At 40.7% G+C, this 26,552-nt stretch overlaps 1 protein-coding gene across 2 annotated transcripts in view; it reads left to right on the top strand.

The window, feature by feature from the left end:
- SEC24D (SEC24 homolog D, COPII coat complex component) overlaps positions 1 to 26,116 on the top strand; it is a 111,673-nt gene extending 85,557 nt beyond the window's left edge. Inside the window, exons 14-24 of one of the 2 annotated variants that reach the window (XM_036852301.1) lie at positions 7,007 to 7,123; positions 7,916 to 8,086; positions 9,118 to 9,214; positions 9,347 to 9,492; positions 10,494 to 10,632; positions 11,425 to 11,543; positions 16,506 to 16,685; positions 19,320 to 19,511; positions 20,494 to 20,583; positions 21,045 to 21,161; positions 25,279 to 25,407. In XM_036852301.1, coding sequence (XP_036708196.1) covers positions 7,007 to 7,123; positions 7,916 to 8,086; positions 9,118 to 9,214; positions 9,347 to 9,492; positions 10,494 to 10,632; positions 11,425 to 11,543; positions 16,506 to 16,685; positions 19,320 to 19,511; positions 20,494 to 20,583; positions 21,045 to 21,137 — 1,344 coding nt within the window. In that variant the 3' untranslated portion in view covers positions 21,138 to 21,161; positions 25,279 to 25,407. Of the gene's footprint in view, positions 1 to 7,006; positions 7,124 to 7,915; positions 8,087 to 9,117; positions 9,215 to 9,346; positions 9,493 to 10,493; positions 10,633 to 11,424; positions 11,544 to 16,505; positions 16,686 to 19,319; positions 19,512 to 20,493; positions 20,584 to 21,044; positions 21,162 to 25,278 lie in introns of both variants that reach the window. The other variant, XM_036852300.1, reaches the window with a different exon arrangement.
- The last annotated feature ends 436 nt before the right edge of the window (positions 26,117 to 26,552 follow it).

Below are 26,552 nucleotides of genomic sequence, written 5' to 3'. Positions count from 1 at the left end.
TTATGACCAAACATTATAGTCTGGTTCCAGTATAGTGATTCTTGCCTGGGTTCTTTGGTCTTCAGAGTATTCACTCATGGGATCAAAAACTTGTAGATATCCCTCAAAAAGCCTCAATACAAGTTAATTTAACATGAAATTAAAGATAAATTTTACATCAGAAAGCGATTTGGAGATGTTAAGTTTCATCCCATGGAAGCCAGCAGTGATCATTGTTTGGGCTACAGAAAGACTTGGGAATTCCTATTTTATTCCACATTGCTAAGGACAAATATCTTCTGTTTCAATTTGAAAGAGTTTTACAATTGTTGTTCTCTCCTCCAATAAGGTGTCTAGAAATTCATATGTAAGTTTCCTGATACGTGATAAGTTATATATGACGCTACAAGCCTTTCTACTCTGAGAAGTTAGTACTGGGAGTAACACTGTATTCACGTGCTCATGTCTGAAAGATGAGTGGATATTCATAAGCCAATAAATCATTAGTTAAGACAGTAGAGTGGAAAGAAGAGCGCGGCATGGGTCTTCTTTAGTTGCTAGTAAGTAAATTTTAAAGAAGACAGGCACATGCACACGCACACACACACACAGGAAGTTTCATCCATGAAAGAATATACAGGCTTCATTAAAACATGCATCCAGAATCCCAGCTCAAACCAATATATCTTTTCTAAAAGGGAGCAATACTGTCTTGTCACAATGGGTTCCACACTGGCAGTCCACAAGAGGTCTAGAGGCTGCTTAGCAGCTGTGAAAGAAAAAAATATATAAAGCAACTTGTGTACCTGCATTCCACATATCTAAAATGTGATATTATGATACATGACTGAAAACCACCGTGTTCTTATTAAGCATGATGTTCTTCGAGGTTGCTCAGCACCCTGATAACTGTGCTGTCAGTGTTCTCAGCTGCCTGTCATTTGCCAGAGGCCAGTGCATTTCAGCCAATCTACTTTCATGTCTTTTGCATGTTATTTTTTGTTATACTTGCAATTTTAATGTTAGAGTAGCATGTACTTTTACACTGAAGTTTAAAGATGAGAAGAAACTAATATCTAAATATAACTAATCAGAATAACTTTACAAATATCAAAGTAAATAAGTAGCATTATTCTTACAAAGTAGAATGAACTCCCTTTAGAGAAGGTAAAGGACTTCTTTTATAGCTTTTTTTCTTTTATAAATTTATTTTATTTATTTATTTTTGGCTGGGTTGGGTCTTTGTTGCCGCGCGCGGGCTTTCTCTAGTTGCGGATAGAGGGGGCTACTCTTCATTGTGGTGTGCAGGCTTCTCATTGTGGTGGCTTCTCTTGTTGCAGAGCACGGGCTCTAGGCGCGCAGGCTTCAGTAGTTGTGGCACACATGTTCAGTAGTTATGGCTCGCGGGCTCTAGAGCGCAGGCTCAGTAGTTGTGGCGCACGGGCTTAGTTGCTCCGTGGCATGTGGGATCTTCCCAGACCAGGGCTCAAACCTGTGTCCCCTGCATTGGCAGGTGGATTCTTAACCACTGCGCCGCCAGGGAAGCCCCAAGAACTGTCTTTATATGAAGATAAGGAGCTACCTTTATAAAATGACACTGTTGGACATAATGTTAGTGGTGCTTACTGCCCTGTGCCTGCTGGCAGATTGCTCTCCCAGCCCGTCTTCACACAGACTCCAGGGCTGCAGAAGACCGGGAAGGCAGGCATGCCCCAAGTCGTGGAGTCACGTATTAAAGGGCGGGAACTTTTTTAAAATGCAGATCTCTGGCCCCACTTCCAGAGATCCTGATTCATTAGCTCCCCAGTTTGCTCTGCTGATTATCCATATTTGGGAACCACCAGCATAAAGAATTGTTATTCAGGGCTTCCCTGGTGGCGCAGTGGTTGAGAATTTGCCTGCTAATGCAGGGGACACGGGTTCGAGCCCTGGTCTGGGAAGATCCCACATGCCGTGGAGCAACTAGGCCCGTGAGCCACAACTACTGAGCCTGCGCGTCTGGAGCCTGTGCTCCGCAACAAGAGAGGCCGCGATAGTGAGAGGCCCGCGCACCGCGATGAAGAGTGGCCCCCGCTTGCTGCAACTAGAGAAAGCCCTTGCACAGAAACAAAGACCCAACACAGCCAAAAATAAATATAAAAATAAATAAATAAATAAAAGATTACTATTAAAAAAAAAAAAGAATTGTTATTCATTCTGCAAGCTCTTGGAATAGCCTTACGTTAAGTTAACTCACGAGAAAATTGCATACCTGACCCGTACAACTTCACATTACACTTGCACTAAGAACGCTTTTGTTTAACTATGATTTAATGTCTTGCCCTAAGCTGTTAATTAATGGTTAAATTAAGAAAGAACACTATGAAGAAAGTTCTTTCTTGTGTAGAACATTAACTGGAGACATTATTGCATGATTCAATCTCTTACATGGAGAAAGATTCACTAGCTGGTTTCCTAGAGTCGGTTGCTATAAGCAGTCTAACTCATAATGTTTCTTTTAGCTTTAACTACTAAGATACTACTTAGGGTAGATATTCTAATATAACGACTTCTTTTCCCTGACCTTCTTACTGATTTCCAGTTCTTTACATTTGCCTTAGTATTTCTATTGTATATGTGCCTTTAATCATCTGTTTCCTCAAAACTTTTTTTTATAAATAGACCGTTGCCATAAATAACCTTAATGAAAAAGGTTTCTTCTGCATCTTCCAAGAAGATTCTGGGTGATTATAATTCGTTGTATAAGAGCAGAAGCTGCTGTAGTACAATTCGATACTTTCTGCCTCATAGCAACTTTTTCAGGTTTGGATGAAGGAAAAAAAATTCCAAATAAGATAAAAGTGTGTGTGTGTGTGTGTGTGTGTGTGTGTAAATGTCTGATGTGTGTATGATAGCTTAGCTGCCTCTGACCGTCACATCATTTCATCATCTTTTCAGGTCCCATGTAGCTAAAAATCAGTAAGACTTAAATTTGTGTAATATATACATGGGTACTAAAATTCTTGCCTGAGGTCATTATTAGGCTAAGAGCTAACATTTTTGAGAATTTGCAGGGTAATATCTAAATATTGAAGAGACCACATCATTCATTCACTTTTCTTTCAATCAACAAAGATGGATTAAATGCCTGTGTTTTGTAAGACAACTTGAGGACTACTGTCCCTGCTTCTAAGTTGCTCATAGTATGTAGAAGAGATGTAACTCCGTAATACCATGTGTGATGTTCATTGCTTGTGTTCCCAAAAATAAAGGGGGTGGGGGAGGCAAGCAAAGAGTAACTTTGGGAAGTCCGGGACCGCTGCAGGTCAGCCGAGTAGCTCAGGGTGTTCTGCACGAGAGGCCAGAGCTGAGAGTCTCATTCTCTGTGGAGGGGAGGAGAAACTGAAAGAGCATCAGAGTGCAATGTTTCTTATTTGTGTCCAAGTGGAGACATTTTAGAACTGGACTCCCCCATTTGAATTATAGCTTTACTTTCTATCAGCTAGATGCCAAGTAAAATCTATATATAATTAGTTGTAATAAACTTTTTGAAGCAAAGAGAGTAGACAAAAACTAACATAAAACATGTGCTAATTTGTCACAAAGATAAAGAGGGACTGTTTGGTAACTTCTGATGCATACTTTCTCAAAAGCCCTTGAACTATCCAACTAAAGGTTTCCATTCCCTATTTTCTGTTGTACATGCTTCCGTGTCCACAGCCTCTTGTACTCTTAGTGTCTTTTTTTCCACATAGTCTTCCAAAATCTGCATCTCTTTCAAAATCTGACACTCATAACTCAACTATATGTGAATTTCTGGCATTGTCTTTTAAGTTGGCCTCAGAACAGTTTTCTGAGTTAGCTCTTACTTCCCCCATAAAACTAGATAAATAGAGTTTGGCAAAATGTTGGAGGGAAATGGCTTTTAGTGGTTATGCTTCAAATATATCATTAGGTGGGGGGAATTTGTCTTTCAGTTGTCTTAATATATGCTTAAATTTGGTTTCAAGGTGATGCATCACCACATTCCTTCCACAAAAATTTATGGAATATCTATAGAGTGAAAGGCACCAGACCCTGGGCAGGGGGCTTGGAGAAACACATTGTAGAAAAATCAAGGTCCTTCCTTTTTCATGGAGCCTGTGATCCATGGAAGACAGTAGAATACCTAAAGTTGTAACACAGTGTCATTAATTCTAGAAAAGTCTTATCTACAAAGCAGAGTAGGGACATAGAGATAGAGGCAACCAGCTCTACCGAGGGGGATAATAACACATCTCTCAGAGGAAAGGACATTGGAGCTGAATTTAGAACAATGGGTTCTCCAGGCCAGCCTTTCTCAACCTGTTTCCACCATAATAAGAATGACATGTCATTCATCTAATCCTACATGATGCGCTCATGTGGGCACAGTCAGATTTTGGTAAAAAGATAAATTTTGTAGGGATTATAAAGCATATAATGCCATAGGAGCTCTTTCTTTTATTGCTACTCATAAAAGATTTTATAAGGATGTGATTAATGAAATAATAAATCTGAAATTAATAGCCATTAGGAAAAAAGATAAATATGGCTTCTTTATTTCTTTCAATATTGTACTTTATTTTTTTTTTCCTTCAGAATTTTACTCCATAGGTAATATTAACTAGGCAATCATGTATGTGTAATTATGATTAACACCATGTCCTGGGTCATTGAATTCTCTCAACAGTATTTTGTAGTTACTATTTTTCCTGTGTCATATAATTAGGTAGCTGAGGCTCAGAGAAGTTAAACATTTTGCCCAGTGTCACTTAGCTGATAAAATGGCTGGGATTCTAACCCATGCAGTTAGGAACTAGGACCCATGCTCTTAACTACTGTGGTATAAAGTTACAATGCATCTGTGAGTAGAGAAGATCTAGATGGATAGAAGAATTTTTGACAATGAATTCTTTAGGGGAATTGGGCAGGCGAGGCACGAAAAGTCAGGGAAAAGATAGACTTTTAAGAAAAGTTTTATACCTTTTCTGCTACTTGGAATAAAATAAAAAGTACTTTTATAATAGTAAAAGTGATAGAAATGAAAAAAATTTAGTCATAGAATTGCAAAAAATTTAACGTGTTATTATCAATATTACTGGAAATTTTACTTGGGTTTGGTCATTGGAACTGCTGCCTTTGTTGGCCAAAGTGTTGAAAACATCTTTCTCCTATGTGGTGTGTATACACATATACACACAGTCACTGCCCATGCTCTTCATTCAGCCTTGCCTTCCTTTTTATTAATGCTGTTATGTATCAGTAGTTTTCAGTAAAAGACTCGGGCAACAATAAAGTCACTGCTCACTACTGGCCACACAGCAAAGACAAGATGGGGCATGGGTTACACACCCTTCCCAGGGTGTCAGCTGGGACCCACTCCACAAAGCATATCACAGTGTCACTCGGTGAGACACATTAACACAGGGCTAGCCTTGAATTCTCTTCATTTGTTTTTTTTTTTTTTCTGTTTTAAAAAATTTTTTACTAGCACAATCTGGTTGTCAAAGCTTCATTATACATTTTACTGTACAAATGCTTTTCAGATGATTTTTTTTTTAAACACCTTCATTTGTTTTTTAAGGAACTTATTCACAAACCCAAGTACCTTATTATTAGTGGCAAATGATTTCACATTCTTGCAGCTGACCCAGGCACACAAGTGTGTGCCGCTAAACCGCATCTTTGCAAACAACAGCTCCAGGCCAAGGAAAGGGAAAGATGGATTCCAGGCAGAGGGAACAAATACGGAGGTGTGTAAAGCACGTGGTGTATTCCAGGAAAGCAAGAAGGTTGTGTGGCTGCAACTTCCAGCGCAGGGGATGGTCAGGGGCGAGAAGATTAGACTGGAAAGACAGATTCAGACTAAACTCCAAAGGGCCTCAAAACTGTTGTTCACGGGCTGTGTGAGCTCGCCGAATTGGATGAGCCTCAGTTTTCCTATCCTTAACACGCAGACAATACTACCTTCGTCACCAGGTTGTGAGTATTAAATAAGAAATGTGCGCGAAGGGTCTGGTGCAGGGCTGCACACAGCGAACGTTGGTAGCAGCACATCTCACTGTTTCCCGGCCTTCCTGCTCCCACCCAAATAAAGAAATGTGGACTTTATCCTGTAATGGAAAGCCTTCAGGAGTCTTAAGGAGAAAAGCCACCTATGTGATCAGAACAGTTGCCTTGAAATTATTTCAAGGCAACAGTGTGCCTGGGTGGTTTGGAGAGAGGAGGGGCAATATATTGAATCATTTAATTTCAGTAAATTTTGCTTGTAGGTTACTTATTAGCTCCTTAAATAAGATTTTAAATATTTTTAATGCTGATTTGACTTTCATGGAGCCTCCCTGGGCTTTTTGTTGCTTCCCAGGGACTACAGATAGTGTGATGTTGATCCCGCATTTTTTCCTTTTGTCATCTTGCCTGGTAGCTGGTTCCTTGTGTCTGCAGTTGCCACAGCACCGATGCATTCTTGTGCATTCTTCCTTGACGTACCCCTTCAGGTTTAATCTGTGTTTACTAATGATTTCAAAGAAGAGCTTGTATTGCATCATGATCCTGGGAATCCTGTCATCAGGGGATTTACCTGGTCCTGAAAGACTACTGTTGGCTAAATGAGAAAGTATTTTTACTTACACATCATTTTAATAGGTGTTTAAAGCATCATGGTATAGAGACCTACATTTATATATTGGCTCTTTGGGGAATTCCCTGGCGGTCCAGTCGTTAGGACCTGGTGCTTTCACTGCTGTGGGCTCAGGTGCGATCCCTGGTAAGGGAACTAAGATCCTGCAAGCCACACAGTGTGGCCAAAAAAAAAAATATTGGCTCCTTCGTTTACAACTTGTGTGACTTTAGGCAAATCACTTAGCCTCCCTGAGCCTCAGTTTCCCAATCTATAGAAGGCACAAGGTTATTGTGAGGATTAATGAGATGTATACAGTGCTTGGCTCATAGAAAGTACTTATATTTTACTTTTCTGAGTCCCTTAAAATAAAACTTCCCACCCAAGACTCTTTTTTTTTCCCCCCAGGCAGCTGACTGTCCCGGGAAACTGTTCATCTTCCATTCCTCCTTGCCAACTGCGGAAGCACCAGGGAAGCTCAAAAACAGAGATGACAAAAAACTGATTAATACGGACAAAGAGAAGGTATTTGTAAACAGTTGCCCTTTGAAGTCCATATGTCAGTTCTTAAAATGGAATAAAGAGAGAGGGAGTGTGTGCTTTGTATAGGAAAGGGGGAGAAGCTACATGTAATGTATAAATCCAGGACATTGTATCTTGCAGGAAGATTTTGAACTGTAAATAATTTAGGAAATTGTATATTCCTGGAAAAACTGATGTCTGAAATAAGATAAGGTCTCAAACTTTTTTCATGTATAGTATGTGTAAGAGACTGAGTGATAAGACTATTAGGGGAATGGAAGAAATGGGGGGAAACGCAGAAAGAAGATCAAGGCAGAGGGCAACTGTAGGGGACGGTCCCGTGTGACAGCACTCCTGAGGCATGAAGTAGACGTGCCCGGGGCTCAAAATATGCTTTGCTCAGACCCCCTCTGGCAGTGTAGCCGAGGGGACAAGTCGGGGGAAAGGATAAACCGCGAGGTGAGCATCCAGCCGCGGCCACGTGACACCGACCAAGTTGCCTCTTCTCGGTCTGTGAAAGGGAGGACTAAACGCCAGCTTCCTTAGAGCTGTCGGAGAATCAGAGAACATAGCGCACATACGTGTATCAAACACGGCACACGCCTGGCGCACGGGGTGCTCGACACATGGCCTCCTCTGCGCTGATGATTATCACGGCTCACTTCTTCTTCTGCACTTAACTGGGGAAAAAAAATTCATTTAACAAACTTCAGTGAGAATTCAATAGAAATTAAAAACAGAAACCAGAAACATTATGTGGTTTTCTTTTTTCCCTTTGTGTATCTTTTTCTTCAGATCCTTTTCCAGCCCCAGACAAATGTCTACGACCCTCTGGCCAAGGACTGCGTGGCTCACGGCTGCTGCGTGACGCTCTTCCTCTTCCCCAGTCAGTACGTGGACGTGGCCTCCTTGGGTCTCGTGCCTCAGCTCACGGGAGGAACCCTCTACAAGTACAACAATTTCCAGGTAAAGGCCAGCAATTTGTTCGCCTCGGTTTTTCCACTGCTGGTTTACTTTTGGTGCTTAGATCTGAGGGTGAGAAAGCTGTGCCCCCTTGTGGGCAGCCGACAAATGTAAATTCTAGGTCCGATGGAAAGGGATGGACAGATGGTTAAGAATTGCTTGCCTGCTCCCTAAGGTATGGCCACAGACTGACTCATTCAGCCTCAGAGTTGAATGTCAATGTTAAGCTTCCATGTTGGGGGGAAATATATTTAATATAAAATCTTGATATTTTATATTAAATATATTTAAGGTATTGTTTATAAAAGTGACTATATATTTGTTTTAAAGTGTTATGATATGGGGGGGGGGTCAGTTCATGATACTCCCCCCGCCCCCTCCAAGCCTGAACTGAGAGACAGAGTCGAGAGACGATCAAAATGCCAGCCCTGGAACGGACCTAGGTCTGTGGGCAAGTGGGCCTGCTAGCGCTTTCCCCTCAGTGAGACAAACTTTACACCGAGGCACGAGGCGGCACAGACAAAAGCGTCCCCTGCGGACTCCTGCCCCTGCTACCGTATTGAGGGCCAGGAAACGTGGGCTTCCTGCAGGCAGGCTGCTTCCCCAGAAAGAAGATGTGGAAGAGGCCGAGCTACGCCCGCCCAGTTCCTTTTCCCAAGCTTAGAAATTGGATATGTCACCTGCCCTCCCCTGAGGAGAAGAGGTTGGGGGGCGCCTCTAAGTTATGTACCTCCAGAGGGAAATGTGGAGGGGGAACGAGTGTTCCCCGAACATAAATGACAGTGTTCATCATCTAGTTGTATTTTGATGAAAGCAGTTATTTTTCATTGCCTAGCTACATATTTATATTAGGAACTAGATGAGGGGTTTGATAAGACCAAAGATTATAAATGAAATGACACTGAAAAAGCTTTCAGGACCCTTTCTGAGATTTCTGGATAAAGTAGGTTTTAATCAAGATTTTTTTAAAAAAGAATTGTTATTTTAAGTATTTTGCTGCCACCTGGTGGGCATGATCATACTTTATTTTTTAGGTGCACTTGGACAGCCAACAATTTTTGAATGACCTCAGAAATGATATTGAGAAGAAAATAGGATTTGATGCTATTATGAGGGTTCGTACCAGCACAGGTACTTTTCGTTTTTATTATTTTTCAGGTCTCTGTTGTATAATTGTTTCCTCTTCAAACTCATTAACAGGCCAACAAAGAAAATAACAGTAAGATAAGGAGAAGCAAAATTTCCCTTTTCCCTCATCCTTAGGTTTCAGAGCCACTGACTTCTTTGGTGGCATCTATATGAACAACACCACCGACGTAGAGATGGCAGCCATTGACTGTGACAAGGCAGTGACCGTGGAGTTCAAGCATGATGACAAACTCAGTGAAGACAGTGGAGCCTTAATCCAGGTGATCTAAAATGTATTCCCATCTTTTGCTTTGTAGTTTGTTACTGACATTGACCAGTGGGGGAGACTCCAGGGCCATCAACTGTGTTAGTCTCTCCGTAAAGAAATTCAGCTCTATTTCGCCAAAGGCAAAAGTCACTAGATGAGAGCACTCTATGGTATATTCTCCATACTGATTCATATATGCTATTTATGTGAAGTAACGATTATGTATGTCTTTGCATGAGAGCCCCGCAGACTTGAGGTCAGAATGACAGGCATCAGTACCCACTCACTCACTGGTTTGCTGCATTCCTGACGGCCGTGTGCCAGACACCACTGCTGAGACGTGTTATCATATCAGAAGCAAGTAACAATAGGATTTGGCTTTGTAGCAAGTAAGATTAACTAGAAGCCATGGAGACTTTGAATTAAAACAGGAGAAATTCTAATGGTCATAGTTTTCAGACACGAGCATCACCCTCAAAGAAAGGAGAGAGATTGGCATCAAGTTGAGGAAAAACTCTAATGTTTATTTTAAAATCACACCTATTTGGGGAAATGGTTACTTGTTTGCATTTTTGAAATGTATGCATACATTATTAGTACAAAACCTAAGTACGTCACCAAAGCTAGTTGTCCGTTTTTAATCGACGTGAGCCTCGAGGAGGACTATGAGAACATGCAGGTATTATTCCTGCACCTGAATCCCTGGTCATAACATCTGAGCTAGGAAATGTAGACTAGTTGTGGAAAGGCACACAGATATCTGCATGTGAAGAGCCCCATCAAAGCTTACGTTTAAACCAGTGAAATGCTGCATCAGAACCCAGTGTATGACTGGTCATTATTCCTCCCTTATGTGTTGTTGTTCAGTCTTTAGCAATAATAGAAAAAAATCCTGTAGGAAAGTTTAGAGGTCTTTTGGCTGTACACACTGTTCTGTAAATGTAAATAAGATCAGGCTAGCTTGGGTGAATATGTTAACCAGAAAAACACGTGCCCTCGATGTTGCCTCTGCAGTGTGCCGTGCTTTACACGACCGTCAGTGGGCAGAGGAGACTTCGGATTCACAACCTGGGCTTGAACTGCAGCTCCCAGCTGGGTGATCTCTATAAGAGCTGCGAGACTGATGCCCTTGTCAACTTCTTTGCCAAATCAGGTAACACTCTGCTGATTCTGGGGTGCAGTATACCTTGCCTAGCAATGCAGGCAGGCCTCGTTGGTTAATCGAGTTAGCAGCTGACAGGTCCTGCGGTGGTGCAGCCTTTCGGTGGGTAAAGTCAGAATTTGTAAAAGCAGAGGGTGAAGGAGAATAATCAGCATTTCTAACTCTAGACTAATAAGGAGAGCAGTGAGTCGGGCCCGTGCTATCCAGTTTTGTTTAAAGTTTCTTTCCCAGGGGGACTGAGTTGAAATTGAGGAAGGTGATACTTAGACTCATTATGGTATATGAGTGTGCCCTCTGGGACACGAGGATAATAGAAGATGGTCCCTCACGTGAGAGTGAATTTGCTTATCCATACCAAGATAATTAGGAAATGGTAGGGGCCTGAGGTGGAGTTTTCTGGCTTCTTCTCCCCTCCCTGCTCCAAACCCCAATTGAAATGCTACACTAAGGTTTAGAAGAAAGAGCAATCCAGCCCATAAGAATTCAGAACATCAGAAGATAGTAAACTGGTCTTTCTTTTCTGTGTGTGTGCAGAGTTCTGTTTCTAATATTCTGAGGAAAATTCTGGACCAATTACCTGCCTATTGTTATAGGTAGGCTATTGTTCTTCATTTGCTAAGTTATAATTAGTCAAGAGGAGAGCATTAACAAATGGCGTGAACATTTTTAAATGCTGTTATCCCTTGCTGAGTGGTCTGAAGAGCAATTTATTTTATTATTATTTGAAGGGGTCAATTTCTGAGCTAACCCTTTGATGCCCTTTTCATTGTTTTGTGCAAGTAGCTTTTAAAGCAGTTCTGCACCAGCCCTTGAAGGTCATCAGGGAAATTCTGGTCAATCAGACCGCCCACATGTTGGCCTGTTACCGGAAGAATTGTGCTAGTCCGTCCGCAGCCAGCCAGGTAAGTTACCTGCTGTCCTCAGGTGCTGAAGTGTTACAAACACCTACTTGTTCATTCAGCGTTCTGCTAGTAAAGGCTTACGATGTTCCAGGCACTTAGATGCTGTATAGTAAACCATACAACCAAGATTGACAATGCCATTTTGGGGGACTGTGGTATATTTATAGCCAACATTAAAATGCTTAGTGGCTTTACAAGATGCATGAACCCCAAAATGTGTGTGTATATTGGGTTGAGGGTCACTACATTATGTGTAAACAAAAGAATGTTATATGTAAGAAATGTCAGTATAAATGGGGTTATCTTTTGCATGGATGAAGATGGATATAGAGTTATGAAATGTGGGTGCTTAAATACTTTTTGGACATTTATTAACAATCAAAGTTGACAGGAACTAATGGCAGTAATGATTCTTTTATATTTTATAAACAAATATAATTTATAAAATTTGGAGTTCTTTATATTTAAAAGTTAATAATAGGTATGAAGAGTTTTGAAAAAATTGTCTCTCTCATCTAGTAATTTGAAATTTTAGAAGATCCTTTAAATAAACCTGACTCTCTGTTGTAAAAACAAAACACAAAAAAAAGCAAAAAAAAAAGGTAGAACCTCATGTCCACATTTATTTTTGCATCTGTTTTCTTTTTTATATTCTTCCCCATCAAAGCTAGATGCCATTTTTCATAGTTATGTATTGAATATCTGAGTATAGAATTTGGATTAAAGAGAAGACAGTAAGCAACAGATGGGAAAACTTTCTGGTTAATTCCTTGTCGACAGTGACATCTGAAACCCCACCCAAAGCAACCCTTCAGCAGTAGCAATAGTGCAGATACATCTGGGGGCCAAATTCATAATCTGGGTAAAGAAGGAAATTAAAACAAACATAGTTATTAGCTTGGACTTTTCACAAAAATTCCTTTCTGTGCTGTCCAGAGAGATTAAAGTAGCCATCCATTCTTTCATCTCCTGTTGATAATCACAAAAGCAACTCTTAAATCTGTATTAGTCAGTTCTCTTTATTATTCAGAGGACTTGCCACTCCAGTAAATTCCAGTATCAGTCCTGTTTCAGAGCACACGTGTTTACTTTATACAAAGCCCCCCAGGTGCACCTGGATATAGTCCAACCGAGACCACTTTACTCCCTAGTTTTACTACTTGTTTTGGAGCTCTGGAAACGTGGAGTGTTTCCATACTTTGTCTCTGGAGTGTCTCATACTTTGGAAGGATTGTTGAAGAAGAACAGGTACAGTTAGTGTCCTCTCAGGAAGTTTATTTGCTAATGTTAAAACAACTGGATTCAGAGACCTTAAGTCAAAGATCTGTTGCCTATTAAGGGAAGAAATGAAACTGGTCGGTTGCTGCTGGTTTAAAGTTAAAAGCTTTGACTCTACTACTAGATCATCTGTTTGCAGTTGAATTGTTTCTGGAGTAACGGAAACAATGATGCCAATTTTTTTTCTGAAAAAATTGATAAAGATTATTCCTGTTCTTTTGGAGATTTTTCTTTCTCCAGTAGCACATTTCAAGTGTACCTTTAACCTAGGATTACCCATCATGGAGTGGGGAAAATGTAGAGATTATAAAACTGTTAATAACGATAATATATTAAAATATACCATTATTTAAAAACAGAATGGCTGGACTTGAGGTTATCCTCAGAGAATGTAACTTCAAATTTGGTGGCTTTCCATAGTTCACTTGCAAGAAATAATTTCCATGGAGAAATTCGTAAAGGAATTCTACTGTTTTACTATAGAGCCCAGTTTCCTTGATCCAAGCAAGACTGTTAAGGACCTATATACTTGGATTATATGATACTGGACCTCAGGAGATATGCTTTTACTGAATTGCCAGGGCCAGGACTAGGTTGATGCAAAAGAGGTGCTTAAGGTCTAAAATTTAAGGAGACACACACTTTGGGGGGGGTCACAGGATAGATGCTGGGTTAAGACATATAATTAAAAACAACATTAAAACAAATTTTTAAGTTTACATAAGCAATGTAGATTCTTTTTTATTAAATCTAACAACCCACTGTTCTGAACTTAAATATATTACATCATATGGGAGTACACTGACTTTAAAAGGCAAGTCACATGACCTTAATTGCAAAGTAATAGTTTTTTTTCATTACCACATCTGTTACTTCAAAACCCAAAGCAGAGAATTCTCCAAATTCAATTAAACTGTGGATTCATGAATTTCCACTCCCTCCTCACTCAAACTTTTTCTCCCTGAGAATAATTTCATTATTTATGGAGAGGATCAAGGAGGTGGGGAAAGGTTTTAATTGCCGATCTGTTGCCACATTTTCTTCCCCTCCTCAAAAACATAGACTAAGACTGTCTCTCTGTTTTCTTTCACTCTAACTCCATTTTTCTTCATCATAAAATTTCCTTCTTACCTCCTCTGTTCTCTTCCCCCTGCCCTCTATAATCCAGTCTCCTCTAATCAGATTTTTCAGCCCTGATAGTGTCATCATGGGCCAAGCTCACCTCTTTGTGGTTTTCAGGACAACACATTTCTAAACTGTCTTAATATGACCTGATTAATGAGCAGCAACCAGTGAATGGCAAGACGATATTAAAAAACTGTACATATATGCTTCTCTATGGGAATCTAAGAACATTCTTAATCCATAACATCTAAGATGCCTAACTGGTAATTAGCCCAGAAATAGTATTGGAGCCACATGGCTCTGGAATATGACCATGATCTGTGTCCTATACCTTTGGATAATCATTTTCTTTTTTTTTTTCCTAATTTTCCTTGGCTGAAAACATATTCCAGTTCCATATGTTGTCAAATAAAAATACTTTACGCTAAATAAGTGAAAGAAGTCAGACAAAGAAAGACAAATACCATATGATCTCATTTGTATGTAGAATCTAAAGAACAAACAAACAGAAACCAAGCTCACAGATACTGCGAACAGACTGGTGATTGCCAGAGGCCTGGGGGGTGGAGGGTGGGCAAAATGGGTGAAGGGGCTCAAAAGGTACAGACTTCCAGTTATAAAATAAATAAGTCCTGGGGAAGTAATGTACAGCATGGGGACTGTAGTTAATAACACTGAACTGCATATTTGATAGTTGCTAAGAGAGGAGGTGTTAACAGTTCTCATTACAAGAAAAGAAGATTCTGTAACTTTGTACGGTGATGATATTAACTAGATTTATTGTGGTCACCATTTCACAGTATATACAAACATGAATTATCATGATATATACCTGAAACTGATATGATGTTGAACACTGATTATTCCTCAACTTAAGAAAAGAAAAAAATTTTATGCTAGAGAGAAAATTACAAGAAGAAAAGAGCTTTTCCTCATATGAGGAAACATGCATTTATTTAACTGTCTTTGGTTCTTCGAAAGGAGATAAAAGTTGAGAGGGAAAACTAACTACAAAGTAGGATTGTTCTGAAATATGTTTTCCTGAACCAGTGAAGTAAGTTCTGTTTACGCATTCCTTACTTAATAGATCATGAGAAGAGACCTGTGATAAAGGGATTTAAGTTGAGGAATAAATCCTTACAGAGCCCTGAGGGAAATTTCCTTTTTGGTGTGGATTCTGATAAGTATATATTCTTTTTCATCATTAAGATAGAAAGCTAAAAAGAAATCATGAATTTATAGACCAGATATTTCTATTTACAGATTATCATTATCTCCCATATATACTTTTTTTGTGGATATTTCGTTGTCCATTGACCTACTGTTAAATGGAAGGAAGTGACATTCAGATCAGTCGATCTTGATTCTTAGCCATATTTATAAAATTGAGTTGGGGAGAAGGTTAAACACACAGGCAAATTACTTGTAATTTTACAAATTACAAATTATTTGTAGTTTTTTTACCCATCAAGTTGTGTTTCTAGAACTGTTTCATTGTGTTATTATTTGGGGCATCACTTTATGGTATGTACTTTGAGGCAGTTAGAATGAAGTCAGAATGAGGTCACATGAGCCAAAGAGAGGATGGAGAGGAAGGTACAGGTGGATTATAAAGGTAGAATAGAAAGAATTCATGTACTAATTGAAGGTAAAGAAAAAATGAAATTAGGGTTCATCTGGTAGTTCTAGTATCTAAAATAGGAAACGTAACAGGAAGAACATGTTTGTGGAATTGTAGGAGTTTGAGTTCTCGTTAGCATTCAGTAGTGACACAGCTAATAAATTCATGAAGCACTTCCTGTTTTATTTTCTACATATGGTATTGCAATTTCCTTATTATGGTTTATCTGTTATATGTATATCATCCCCAGTGGACATTAGACATCTTGCATGTGGACTATGCCTCATTCCTCTGTAGACCTTGATACTTTGATAGAACCTGTGACGTGGTGGCACTCATTCATTGTCTGATGAGTCTATGACTAACAGATGCACGAAGAGCATAGAGGAAGAGATATCTCGTGGGCAGTTGGAAATGCTGTTCTTGACCTCAAGAGGTAGAAGCTGGTAATACAGATTAGGAAATAACTTATTTATTTCATTTTATTTAATAAACATGTATATGATACTATCTGTTCGGCACTATTGTAAGTGCTTCACAAATTAGAAATAATTTAATCCTCGTAACAACCCCATGATCATGAAGTAGAGGGGCTATTATTCCTTTTTTAGAAGAGAAAACCGAGGGAACGAGGGTAAGGAATTTGCTCAGCGTCACACACCGGGTGAGAGGCAGCGCTGGGATGGCATCCCCGGCCGTGAGTTGTGCTGATAAGCACTACACCAAGCTGCTAGAGTACTAGAGAAAATAAAGCCACCTGCCGCTCTCTCAGTACCTACTCTGTGCCAGTTTCTGTGCTTTAGGTGCTTTACGTGGGTTACCATTTAATCCTCTCCACGATCTCAACAGCAAACCTTTCTATTTTACAGGTAAAGTTGCTGCAGGTCTTGATTTTCGGTAAAGACCAAGCATCTGAAACCAATGTCTCTCTCTTCCAGCTTATTTTACCAGATTCCATGAAAGTATTGCCAGTGTACATGAACTGTTTGTTAAAAAACTGCGTGCTGCTCAGCAAACCAGAGATCTCAACGGATGAGCGGGCCTACCAGAGGCAGCTGGTCATGACCATGGGTGTGGCCGACTCTCAGCTTTTCTTCTACCCACAGCTTCGGCCGATAGTAAGCCCACTGCGCTGGCGCGTTTCCTAGAGGAGTCTGGAAGGGAATCATATTTTGCCTTTTCCCATGTGTTATGTCTGAAACATTTCGTTCTTAACAAGAAACTTGCGAGTCACGCATGGCTTCACAAGGCGTAGTGAGGGCCTGAGAGCCGCGGCTCTGGGCGACCTGCGCATGCGCTTCAACCTGCGCTCGCGGTGGCCGTGTGGGTGGTGGGCGGACTTCAGATGACTGCTTTTCCTTCCTCATTCCCAAATTGGTAATCTTCAATTGAATAGGCAGATTGAAAAGTGAGTCGACAAGTTGTTGAAGAAATCCAGCCTTAAGGCATGAAAGGCAACTGATACGTGTGTATATGGGATTTCACGTGCACACATGTTATCTGTTTTTAGACAGTATATGAATGTCTAAGAGTCACCACATTTAATCAGAATGGCTATGATTAGCCTTGAGCAAATGCTATCAGGGGTTTACAAATCAGCATGTATTTGAGGCTACCTACACTGTACGCGGAAGGAACTGTCCTTGTCCTCAGAGAATTTACTTGGCAATGTATTCTACTTATTGAAAGGTAATCCTTGATGTCGTGAAGGCCCCTGTACTCTCTGACTCGACTCCTTCCCCTGAGACCTAACAAGTTATAATTGAGGGATAAGAGGGGGGAAGGCTGATGGCTTATTTCTAACTCCTGTATCCAAACTCATACCCAGGCTCTCAGTGCAATTAGAGCATTAAATTAGGTTGGAAGTAATTAGCTGTTGATCCTTTCACTTCATATGAATGTTAGATGTAAATTGTTAACAACTGATTTTCATATGAAATTGGATCATCAACTGTGCGCCAGAGAAACTAGAACTCTCAGAGGCACGAGCATCACCGCTCCACCAAAATCGCCTTGCTGAGTCCAGTGGGCAGTCCTCCTCCTTTCTGACCTGTCCTCAGCATCTGACACAGTCTTCTCCCTCTGGAAACACCCTCTTTACTTGGCTTGTCCCAGTTTCTCTCCTGCTTCCTTTGCTAGTTTACCCTGTTTTCCCTGTTCAGGTACCCCGGAGCTCAGTCCAGGGAAGCGTCTGCTGTCTATCTACACTTAATCCCTTGGGGGTCTTACCTGTGCCCTCAGCAACATTTCTGTACCGATGATTCCCAGGTTCCTGTCTCCAGCAGTACCGCTGCCCTGAACTGTGGCTGTGTCTGTGCCTTCTGTCGCCTCCCGAGCGTCTCTCCGTGAGCGTGCTAACGGGCATCCTAAACTGAGTCCTGATTGGACCTCCCACGCCTGCTTCTCCTGCAGTCTTCCCCGTCTCCATTTATCACCCCTCCCTCCTTCCAGTTCTTCAGGACCAACGTCCTGCAGTCACCCATGGCTGCTTTCTTCCTCATCCACCCCATCTCATCCATCAGCAAACATGTCAGCTCTCCTTTCCAAGATTATCCAGAGGCTGACCACTTTTCACCCCCATACGTCACCACCCAGACTCAAGCATAATCACCTCTCCTGTGGACCACCGCAATCCCTCCTAACAAGTCTCCTTGCTTGCCCCTCCAGTCTGTTTTTGGCACAGAAGTTAGAGTGATCCTGTTAAAATAATTGTCAGTTCACGTCCCTCCGCTACTCAGAACACTCCAGGATTTCTCATTTCAGTAAAAGCCAAAGTTCTTTTTTTTTTTTAATAACTTTTTTTTTCTTTGATCCATGGCTATGTAGAGGTGTGTTTCTTTTTCTTTTTTTAAAAATTTTTTATTTATTATTAATTTATTATTTATTTTTGGCTGTGTTGGGTCTTCGTTGCTGTGCGAGGGCTTTCTCCAGTTGCGGCGAGCGGGGGCCACTCTTCATCGCGGTGCGCGGGCCTCTCACTATCGCGGCCTCTCCCGTTGCAGAGCACAGGCTCCAGACACGCAGGCTCAGCAGTTGTGGCTCACGGGCCCAGTTGCTGCTCCGCGGCATGTGGGATCTTCCCAGACCAGGGCTCGAACCTGTGTCCCCTGCATTGGCAGGCAGATTCTCAACCACTGCGCCACCAGGGAAGCCCAAGCCAAAGTTCTTACCGCCCTGGCCCAGTGCTGCCTGTGCTACCCTGCCCTCCTTTCTGTCTGACTCATCTTATTACTCTCCCCTTTCTCACTCCACTCCAGCCACACTGGCCTCCTTGCTGATCCTAGAACATCCCAGATAAGCTCCTGCCTCAGGACCTCAGCACCAGTTGTTCCCTCCATCTGGAATGCTCTTCCCCAGATATCCCCATGGCCCTCCGCTCATGCCCTCAGGTCTTTACTCAAAAGTTATCTTTTCAACAAGCCTTCCTGGGCTTCCCTATTTAAAACTGTAACACTACCACCACGGACATGCCCTATCCCACTTTCCTGCTTCTTTTCTTCATAACCCTTTTAGATTATTTGTTGTCTCTTCTTCCCTCCAGAAAATTGTTAGCTGTACAAGGCAGGGATTATTGTCTAATAACTAGTAGGATAGTAGTAGATAGGACTAGTAGATAGTAGGAACTCATTAAATATGTACTGGAAGGAAGGGAAGAAAGGAGGAAGGGAGGGAGGGGAAAAGAAAAGAAGAGAGAGGAAAGAAGGAAGGGAAGAAAGAGGGAGTTTCTAACTCTCTTGCCTTTGCCTGCATAGCACACATTAGATGTCAAGAGTACAACATTACCTGCTGCTATTCGTTGCTCTGAGACCCGTCTTTCAGAAGAAGGAATATTCCTATTGGCTAATGGTCTGAACATGTTCTTATGGTTGGGAGTAAGTAGCCCACCAGAACTCATCCAAGGAATATTTAACGTGCCATCTTTTGCACATGTCAACACAGATATGGTAAGTATATTTTTTCTGTGTTTTGTAGTAATATACAAATTCTTAAATGTTGCTTTCTTTTTAGAGGCAGTTGGTACTTTGAGACATATATATGAAGTATACTTATGTGTTTATTTTTAATAAAAAGATCTTAATCTTAATGTCAAAGAATACACAGAGGGAGTGGAATGTGAATATAAGTAATGAATTTCCTGCTTTTTTTTTTTTAACAACTCCTGTGAAAAATATTGGCCATGATCTTTTCCTGAAACTTGTGACTTTGTGGTAGAATGTTCTAATTCACTTTTTCAATGGCTAACTCAGAGATGATGTATTAGCTCTTTGTGTCTTCTTGCTTAGAAGCATGCATTAGCATTTTACTGTCTTAATGGAGGAAATCTAAGTCCAGATCTTTCACATCCCCCAGGGGCCACATGCAGCTGGGTAGTTATCTTTTGTTCACCATGAACCAGATTTCAGGGAAATCTAAGAGGCCACATTCCCTTTGAGAAATCAGCATTTGGTGGTTAATTTTAATGTTGGAACAGTGGTATTTGGATAGCATTTTCCAAATGGGGTAATGCCTCAGGGTCCTGCAACTGATCCGCTGAAGGACTAAAGTGTGTCCTTTTCTCACACAGCATAGCCTTGAAATATCCATCTTGCAAAGGGATGAAAATCATGGTGAATGGGCCAAAGACATCCTTTGTAAAAAACATAACACCCTTTGTGTCACTTCAGTGATATACATGTGTCAAGTTCCAGGGAAGGATTTTTATTTTCAAAAGAGAGTTCATTGGTGGAAATGCATGCTGTTAAGTATGAATAATTTTTAGTACATTTTTTCATATTTTTGGTTTTTAGGTAAATGAACTAAGCCAGTAGTTCAGTATATGGTTTAGAAGGATGTTTTTTAACTTTAACATTCTAGTAATCTCATTCTGCTTCTATCTAAATGTCAGAAATTGTACTGAAACTTAAACTCTGATTTTCCTAAATTTAGACATTATTGCCTGAGCTGGGAAACCCGTACTCACAAACGCTCAGAATGATAATGGGTATTATCCAACAGAAGCGGCCATATTCAATGAAGGTAAGAATGAGATTTTATTTTTTTCTTTTTTCAAGTCTTTTTTTAAAAATTTCCTTACAAACTTTTAAAATGCATGTCCTATATTTTTATAACATGATTTTTTGATAGAAAATTCACATTAACCTCTAAGTATATCTACCTCCTTGTCAATCACAAACATATAAAAATAAACAGCTATCACCATGGGTTAACCATGGGTCATCTTACTAAGTATTAACTTAGAAACAATTGATATTATTAACAGGCTTTGAAATGATTTTTCCGTCAGTGCTTAAAATTACTTAGAACATTTGTTATATTTGGATTTTACAATTTTTATTATCTCTGAAAAATTTTGCTATTCTAGTCCTTCTAAGGACTCCTTTTTGAGTTTGAGGAAAAGAGTTTAAAATGTCTGTATCTCAGGAAAATTATGCCTTGTCGCTAAGTCCCACGTACTCACCTCTGTCTTCCTTCTCAAGCTCAATATTAGAATCTCCTGGAATTTGGAATGTACAGATGACAGTGGTCTATTACTGTACTACTTCCTGCAGAGGTACAGGACACTCACCTGAAGGCAGGCCTCTACAGGAGCCAGGGTATTATGGGGCTATTTTTCTCCTGAAACATAAATGTGATATCAGTTTACATCAACATTCTTTACCATTGATACTCACGCATGCAAACATCAACTTTAGGTAGAACTTAGGAAATTTGAACTAATAAAGAGCTTTATAATCTCTAGGACATCTGGGTGAACATAAAACCTTTCCAGAACTGTTTTTACATCACTACTTGGGTTCAGTTTTAGGACAGGACCTAGAGATGGCAGAGAAGGTTCAAAATAAACATGTTCTTCACTCTCTGAACACCCTGGAGACATGTAATGAAATCTTAGGGTCTTATGAAACACAAATTGAAGACCGCTGGTGCTCAGAATGCACAGCAAGGATGATCCACCTCTGTCCCAGCAGCAGCAGCTGCGTCTCCACAACTGAGCCCATTTGCAGAGAAGAGGCCAGACTAAACCTGGGGATCACCCTTGTGCTCAGCAGCCCCTCCTTCCTCTGCTTTCTCCCACCCGCTCCAGTAACCCCTTATCAATCAAGGTCATGTCAGCTTTGGTTATTAAAATATCTGGGGTAAGCTCCAAATATGATATGTAAATAAAATATAAGCAATTGTGTAATACAATAATTTTAGCTTGAATACTTAATCAGATTTTTTTATGTACCAGTGGCAAACTTATCTGTTGTTTGTAAAATCCTTGCCATTTTCAGGGTATCATCTGTATAAAGAATTTGAAAATCTAAAATCCAGAGATGTGAGAGCTAAGGGAATCTAGGAGACACCTGGTCCACCCCTAGCCTTTCAGCTCCCCCCATCGCCATTTAGCAGATATGAAAGTGAGGCTCAAAGGAGTTCACTTACTTGGTCAGGGTTGCACAGCTAGGTCACGACAGACACAGGCCTGACCCTGGCTGTTTAGTCCAATGCACTCGGTTTTGCATGCTTTTCTCCAACATTTGAAAATGGACCACACAAAGGAAATGAAAACACATTTAAGGAGTCTTTAAATCTCTTTGAAAGAGTCAAGATTGACTAAGATTGGGAAAGCTGAAATGGAAGGGTCAAAGATAGCAAAATCAAACCCAGAAGGCACTGCTACCTTCTAGATTATGCTAATTAGTTTTGCAGAAAATCAGCCCTCTTAGACCTCACTGTCTGCACAGTCTTACATTTGTCGGGGAACAAAAAAAAAGATTCCTATCACAGTGTGTTTCCAGATTACCTACATCAAATGCCTTACTGACAAATTCTCCCCCTGCCCTGCTCGTGGTCCTCCAGGCTCCAAGTTATCTCTTCTTCCTCTTGTGTTTTCTGGATTACTCCCTCCCCATCGGCTCCTTTCCAGTTTACAAGCTGTTCAAATCTACCTTCTTTGAAGCTGCTGCTTCTCCAAGATTCTGCTTCCTTTTCCTTTCATTTTATCCCGCAAATTTGTACTGAACACTAGCAACACAGCAGGCATTTTACTGCCATGCTTCCTGAAAAGTCATCTATGTAAACTGCTTATAGTTCCTTATTCCCGTCTCTCGTTTTCTATGAACTGCCACATTGCTGAAGACATTTTATTCTCAATCCCTTTACAGAATTTACAAGATCAAATACTACTTCTTTCCTCAATTTTTCTCTTCTGTTAGCTTTCAAAACATCATACTCTCCTGATTCTTCTCCTTTCTCACTGACCTTTTTCCTCTGGCTTCTCTTCAGTCATCTGCCCCTTAAAAAGAGTTGCTGTTCTCTTAAGTTATATCCATGGCTCTCTTCTCCTTTCATTCAACATACTCCTTCTGGGCCATCCTAATCACTGCTACCTTTTATCTGTTCCCTGTGAAATAGGCAATGAGAGATGAAAATGGCTTATGAAGTACAATAATTCTGTAAGGCCACTGGTAACATGGCCCAGAGAATATCAGATTTAGACCTCTTGAATTAGCCAGTCATTCCTTGGAGAGGACACACAGGAAGCTGGGAAGGAGACTAACAGTGACCATTTTGCTGTTCTTCCCCCACTCTACAGAGCTATGTCCCTCCCTATAGAAATGTTAAGGAGGGTAATAAAATATGGATTCCCAATCCATCCCAGTGTTTTCTCCTCTGATTTGTGTGGTGTACCCCTTGAGGAAAAAAGACCACTAGCGTGTCAAGACAGCATATCCCCCACTTCTATAAATGCAGTTCCCTGAGACCTTCCACCAACAAGTGCTGGGTGGTCCAACTTTGTAGAGACTCAAATGGTAGAGCAGGATATTAATTACTTTACCTTATAGTTGAGTTTCCCCCAAGGCCGAAATTCATTCTATTTTCCACTTCACATCACGGCCAGATGCATTCATCAGAGAAGGTTTTACAGTGAGTACCACATGAAAACCAAAAAAATAAATAACCTAAATGAATGGCAGCATTAGAAAATACCCCACAGATGAGCAATATGAACTTCCATTAATTTCCATAGAGAAATTAAATTCTAAGGAAATCAAGGTCTCAAATCCTTCCCTCCACCATGTTTTTATTCTGCCCAGTCTCAGCCTGAGTTGTGTCACTGAGGCTGGACCCACGTTGCTGTTGCCGATAATGCACAATGGCAGAGGTCCTAGTGGCACCTGGGGAAAGGTGGAGAAAACACAAGTAAAGAGAAAATCGCCTTGGTTTCAGGCTCACCAGGATGCACATCTTAAACTCCTTTGGAGATGTTTCCATGAAGGGGTTAGTTTCTTTCCCCATGTCAGAGTGGAATATGACTGCCCACACAGCTGTTCCAGTGTCAGCTCCCAGGGCTTGGCACTGACAAGCCAAGACATCACACGTGTCCATATCCACATGGAATTAGCTGGCTTGTAATGGTAGCAGCAGTTGTTATAATATTATTATTAGTTCAGGGTTGGTTCAGAGTTTATCAGCCTAAGGCCCCGGCCAAAATAACATAAAGGAAAAAAAGCAAGCCATGTTGACAACATTATTCTACTTGATTTAAAAAAAAAAAAAAAAAGCCTATATAAAGCAGCAGTAGGGAGGGCTGGGCCCTTCCAGCCGATATGTAACAAACCTTCCTCGCTGCAGCTGGCGTGAAGCTAGTAGCTGCAGGCCCTTTGGGTGGTTCCGCACGTGAAAGGAAGTAAGATGATGCCCTGGCTCTTCTGAATCATACAGGAGGCAGGTGGAGACAATGATTTGCATGTGCGGCTCCATTAACCACGCTCATGGCTCAACAGATATCAAATTCTGACCGTTCTGATCATCTGCTCTGAATTCCTGACACAGGAGTGAGTAAGGGGGCGGTCAGTAAGTAGAAGGGCTCAGAGTATTCATGACGGACTACCCTCTTCTGGGTTTCTTCTCCATGTGCCTCTCCCTCTAGAGCAGCACTGTCCAATAATGCAAGCTGCACATGCAGTTCTATACTTGGTAGTAGCCACAATTCAAATGTAAAAAATCCATTTTGATAATGGATTTTATTAACCTAGTGTATCCGAAATATTATCATCTCCACATGTAATCAGTGTAAAAATTGTTTTGAATATTTGAAGAATTAATTAATTTTAGTGGTTTAAGAACTTTACATTTTCTTTTTCATCCACTTCCTTTGCACCTACACTGCCTAATTCAGATCCTGATCATCTCCCACCTAGATGCTTCCAACTGCTTCCTGTCTGGTTTCCCTCACCCCCCCGGTGCATTCTAGGCACCATAACCAGTTGTTCTTAAACACCTTCACTGGATCACATTCCCTACAAAAACCCAAAGGCGTTACCTCCCATTGCCTTTCAGAAGTGTGGGCTCCTTTACATGCCAGGCAGGACTGTGTCTTTTGTATGTGGTCCCCGCATGGAATGCTAGCTCGGCCCCCACCTCCTTAAGGAAATCCCACCCTGTCCTTTAAGGTTCAGTACAGCCACTACATTGTGACGCCTTCCCCGTAGCACTCGGCTTATGTTTCATCGTTGCCACTTATAATTAATTGTATGTCTTGGTTTTTGTGGTTTTGGGGTCATTGCCTCTCTCCACTCTGGATAATAGGCACTTTCCTATCATCCTGCAAGGCCTCACAGACAGTGGACATTATGTAATTTTGGTGAAATTGAAAGATACAAAATTTAGCCACATTCATAAAATGTTTATAACCAGCTACCTTGTGTTTTTTTTTTTTCCTAGCTTACCATAGTAAAGCAGCGAGAACAGCCAGAAATGGTTTTCCGACAGTTCCTGGTAGAAGACAAAGGACTTTATGGAGGATCATCCTATGTGGATTTCCTTTGCTGTGTTCACAAGGAGATCTGTCAGCTGCTTAATTAATTGAACCTTCTCTATTGTTAATACTGCATTTCTAAGGAGATAATCTCCTTCTTGGTGCCTAACTCTCCAGATAATAACAGGCTAGTTTTGATTTCTTGCTCATTTTCAGAATAGCTTTCCAAGACGGCATTTAGAACTACAGCTTTGGTGCTCAGGTATAAAGCCAATGAAGGTACAATTGTACCTTAAAGGGAACAGTCTATTTCTGATTGCACAATTTTTAACTGTTAAAACTGATGCAGTTTGCATTTCATGAAAGGCATAGTTTACAGAACTGTAAACATTCTCAATTTTCTTTCTTTGTGCTAGACATATAAATTATTTTTCAAAATGTATAGATTTGGAGTAAAAAGTTTTGGTTCCTCTCCCATTTGCAGTGAGGAAAAAAACAACTTAATTTTTACATTATACTTAATTTTTTTAAACCATGTAACCCCATTGAACACATTTTTCAACTTAAAGTTTGCATAGCAGACTTTTAAATAACCTTGGAATCTATTTGGTAGAACAATTTGTGTTCTATATTTTTTTCATAATTATATGTTGTGTATGTTAAAACTATTTTCCAGTTGTTGTTTTGTCTGTAAAACTGTCTTTATCAATATTCTTAATGGTTCCCTGTACAATTTTGATGGTTTCTACCTGTATATAATGGATCTTAACCAGTTCAATAAATCACTTCATATGCTCTTACTCAGCAGACAAAATTCATTATTTAGGTATTTTGAGATTTTAAAAAGAAACGAGGGTAGTAGTTAAAGCGTCTTGGAAAACGTTGTTTGGATGGATCACTAAAAACTGAATATTTTGGGGGGGGAGTTGAGGAAAGTTAGGTAAATAAATATAAGCAGTGTCAGAGACAGTGTACTTGAGAAAGGCAATTTAAAAGTTCTCCAATATGTGGGGCTTCCCTGGTGGCCCAGTGGTTAAGAACCCATCTGCCAATGCAGGGGACACGGGTTTGAGCCTTGGTCTGGGAAGATCCCACATGCCGCGGAGCAATTAAGCCCGTGCACCACAACTACTGAGCCCGCATTCTACAGCCCATGTGCCACAAGTACTGAGCCTGCGAGCCACAACTACTGAAGCCCGTATGCCTAGAGCCCGTGCTCTGCAACAAGAGAAGCCACCGC

The sequence above is a fragment of the Balaenoptera musculus genome, chromosome 5, assembly GCF_009873245.2.
Source record: "Balaenoptera musculus isolate JJ_BM4_2016_0621 chromosome 5, mBalMus1.pri.v3, whole genome shotgun sequence".
Lineage (NCBI taxonomy): Eukaryota > Metazoa > Chordata > Mammalia > Artiodactyla > Balaenopteridae > Balaenoptera > Balaenoptera musculus.
This window is presented reverse-complemented; position numbering and strand designations above follow the sequence as displayed.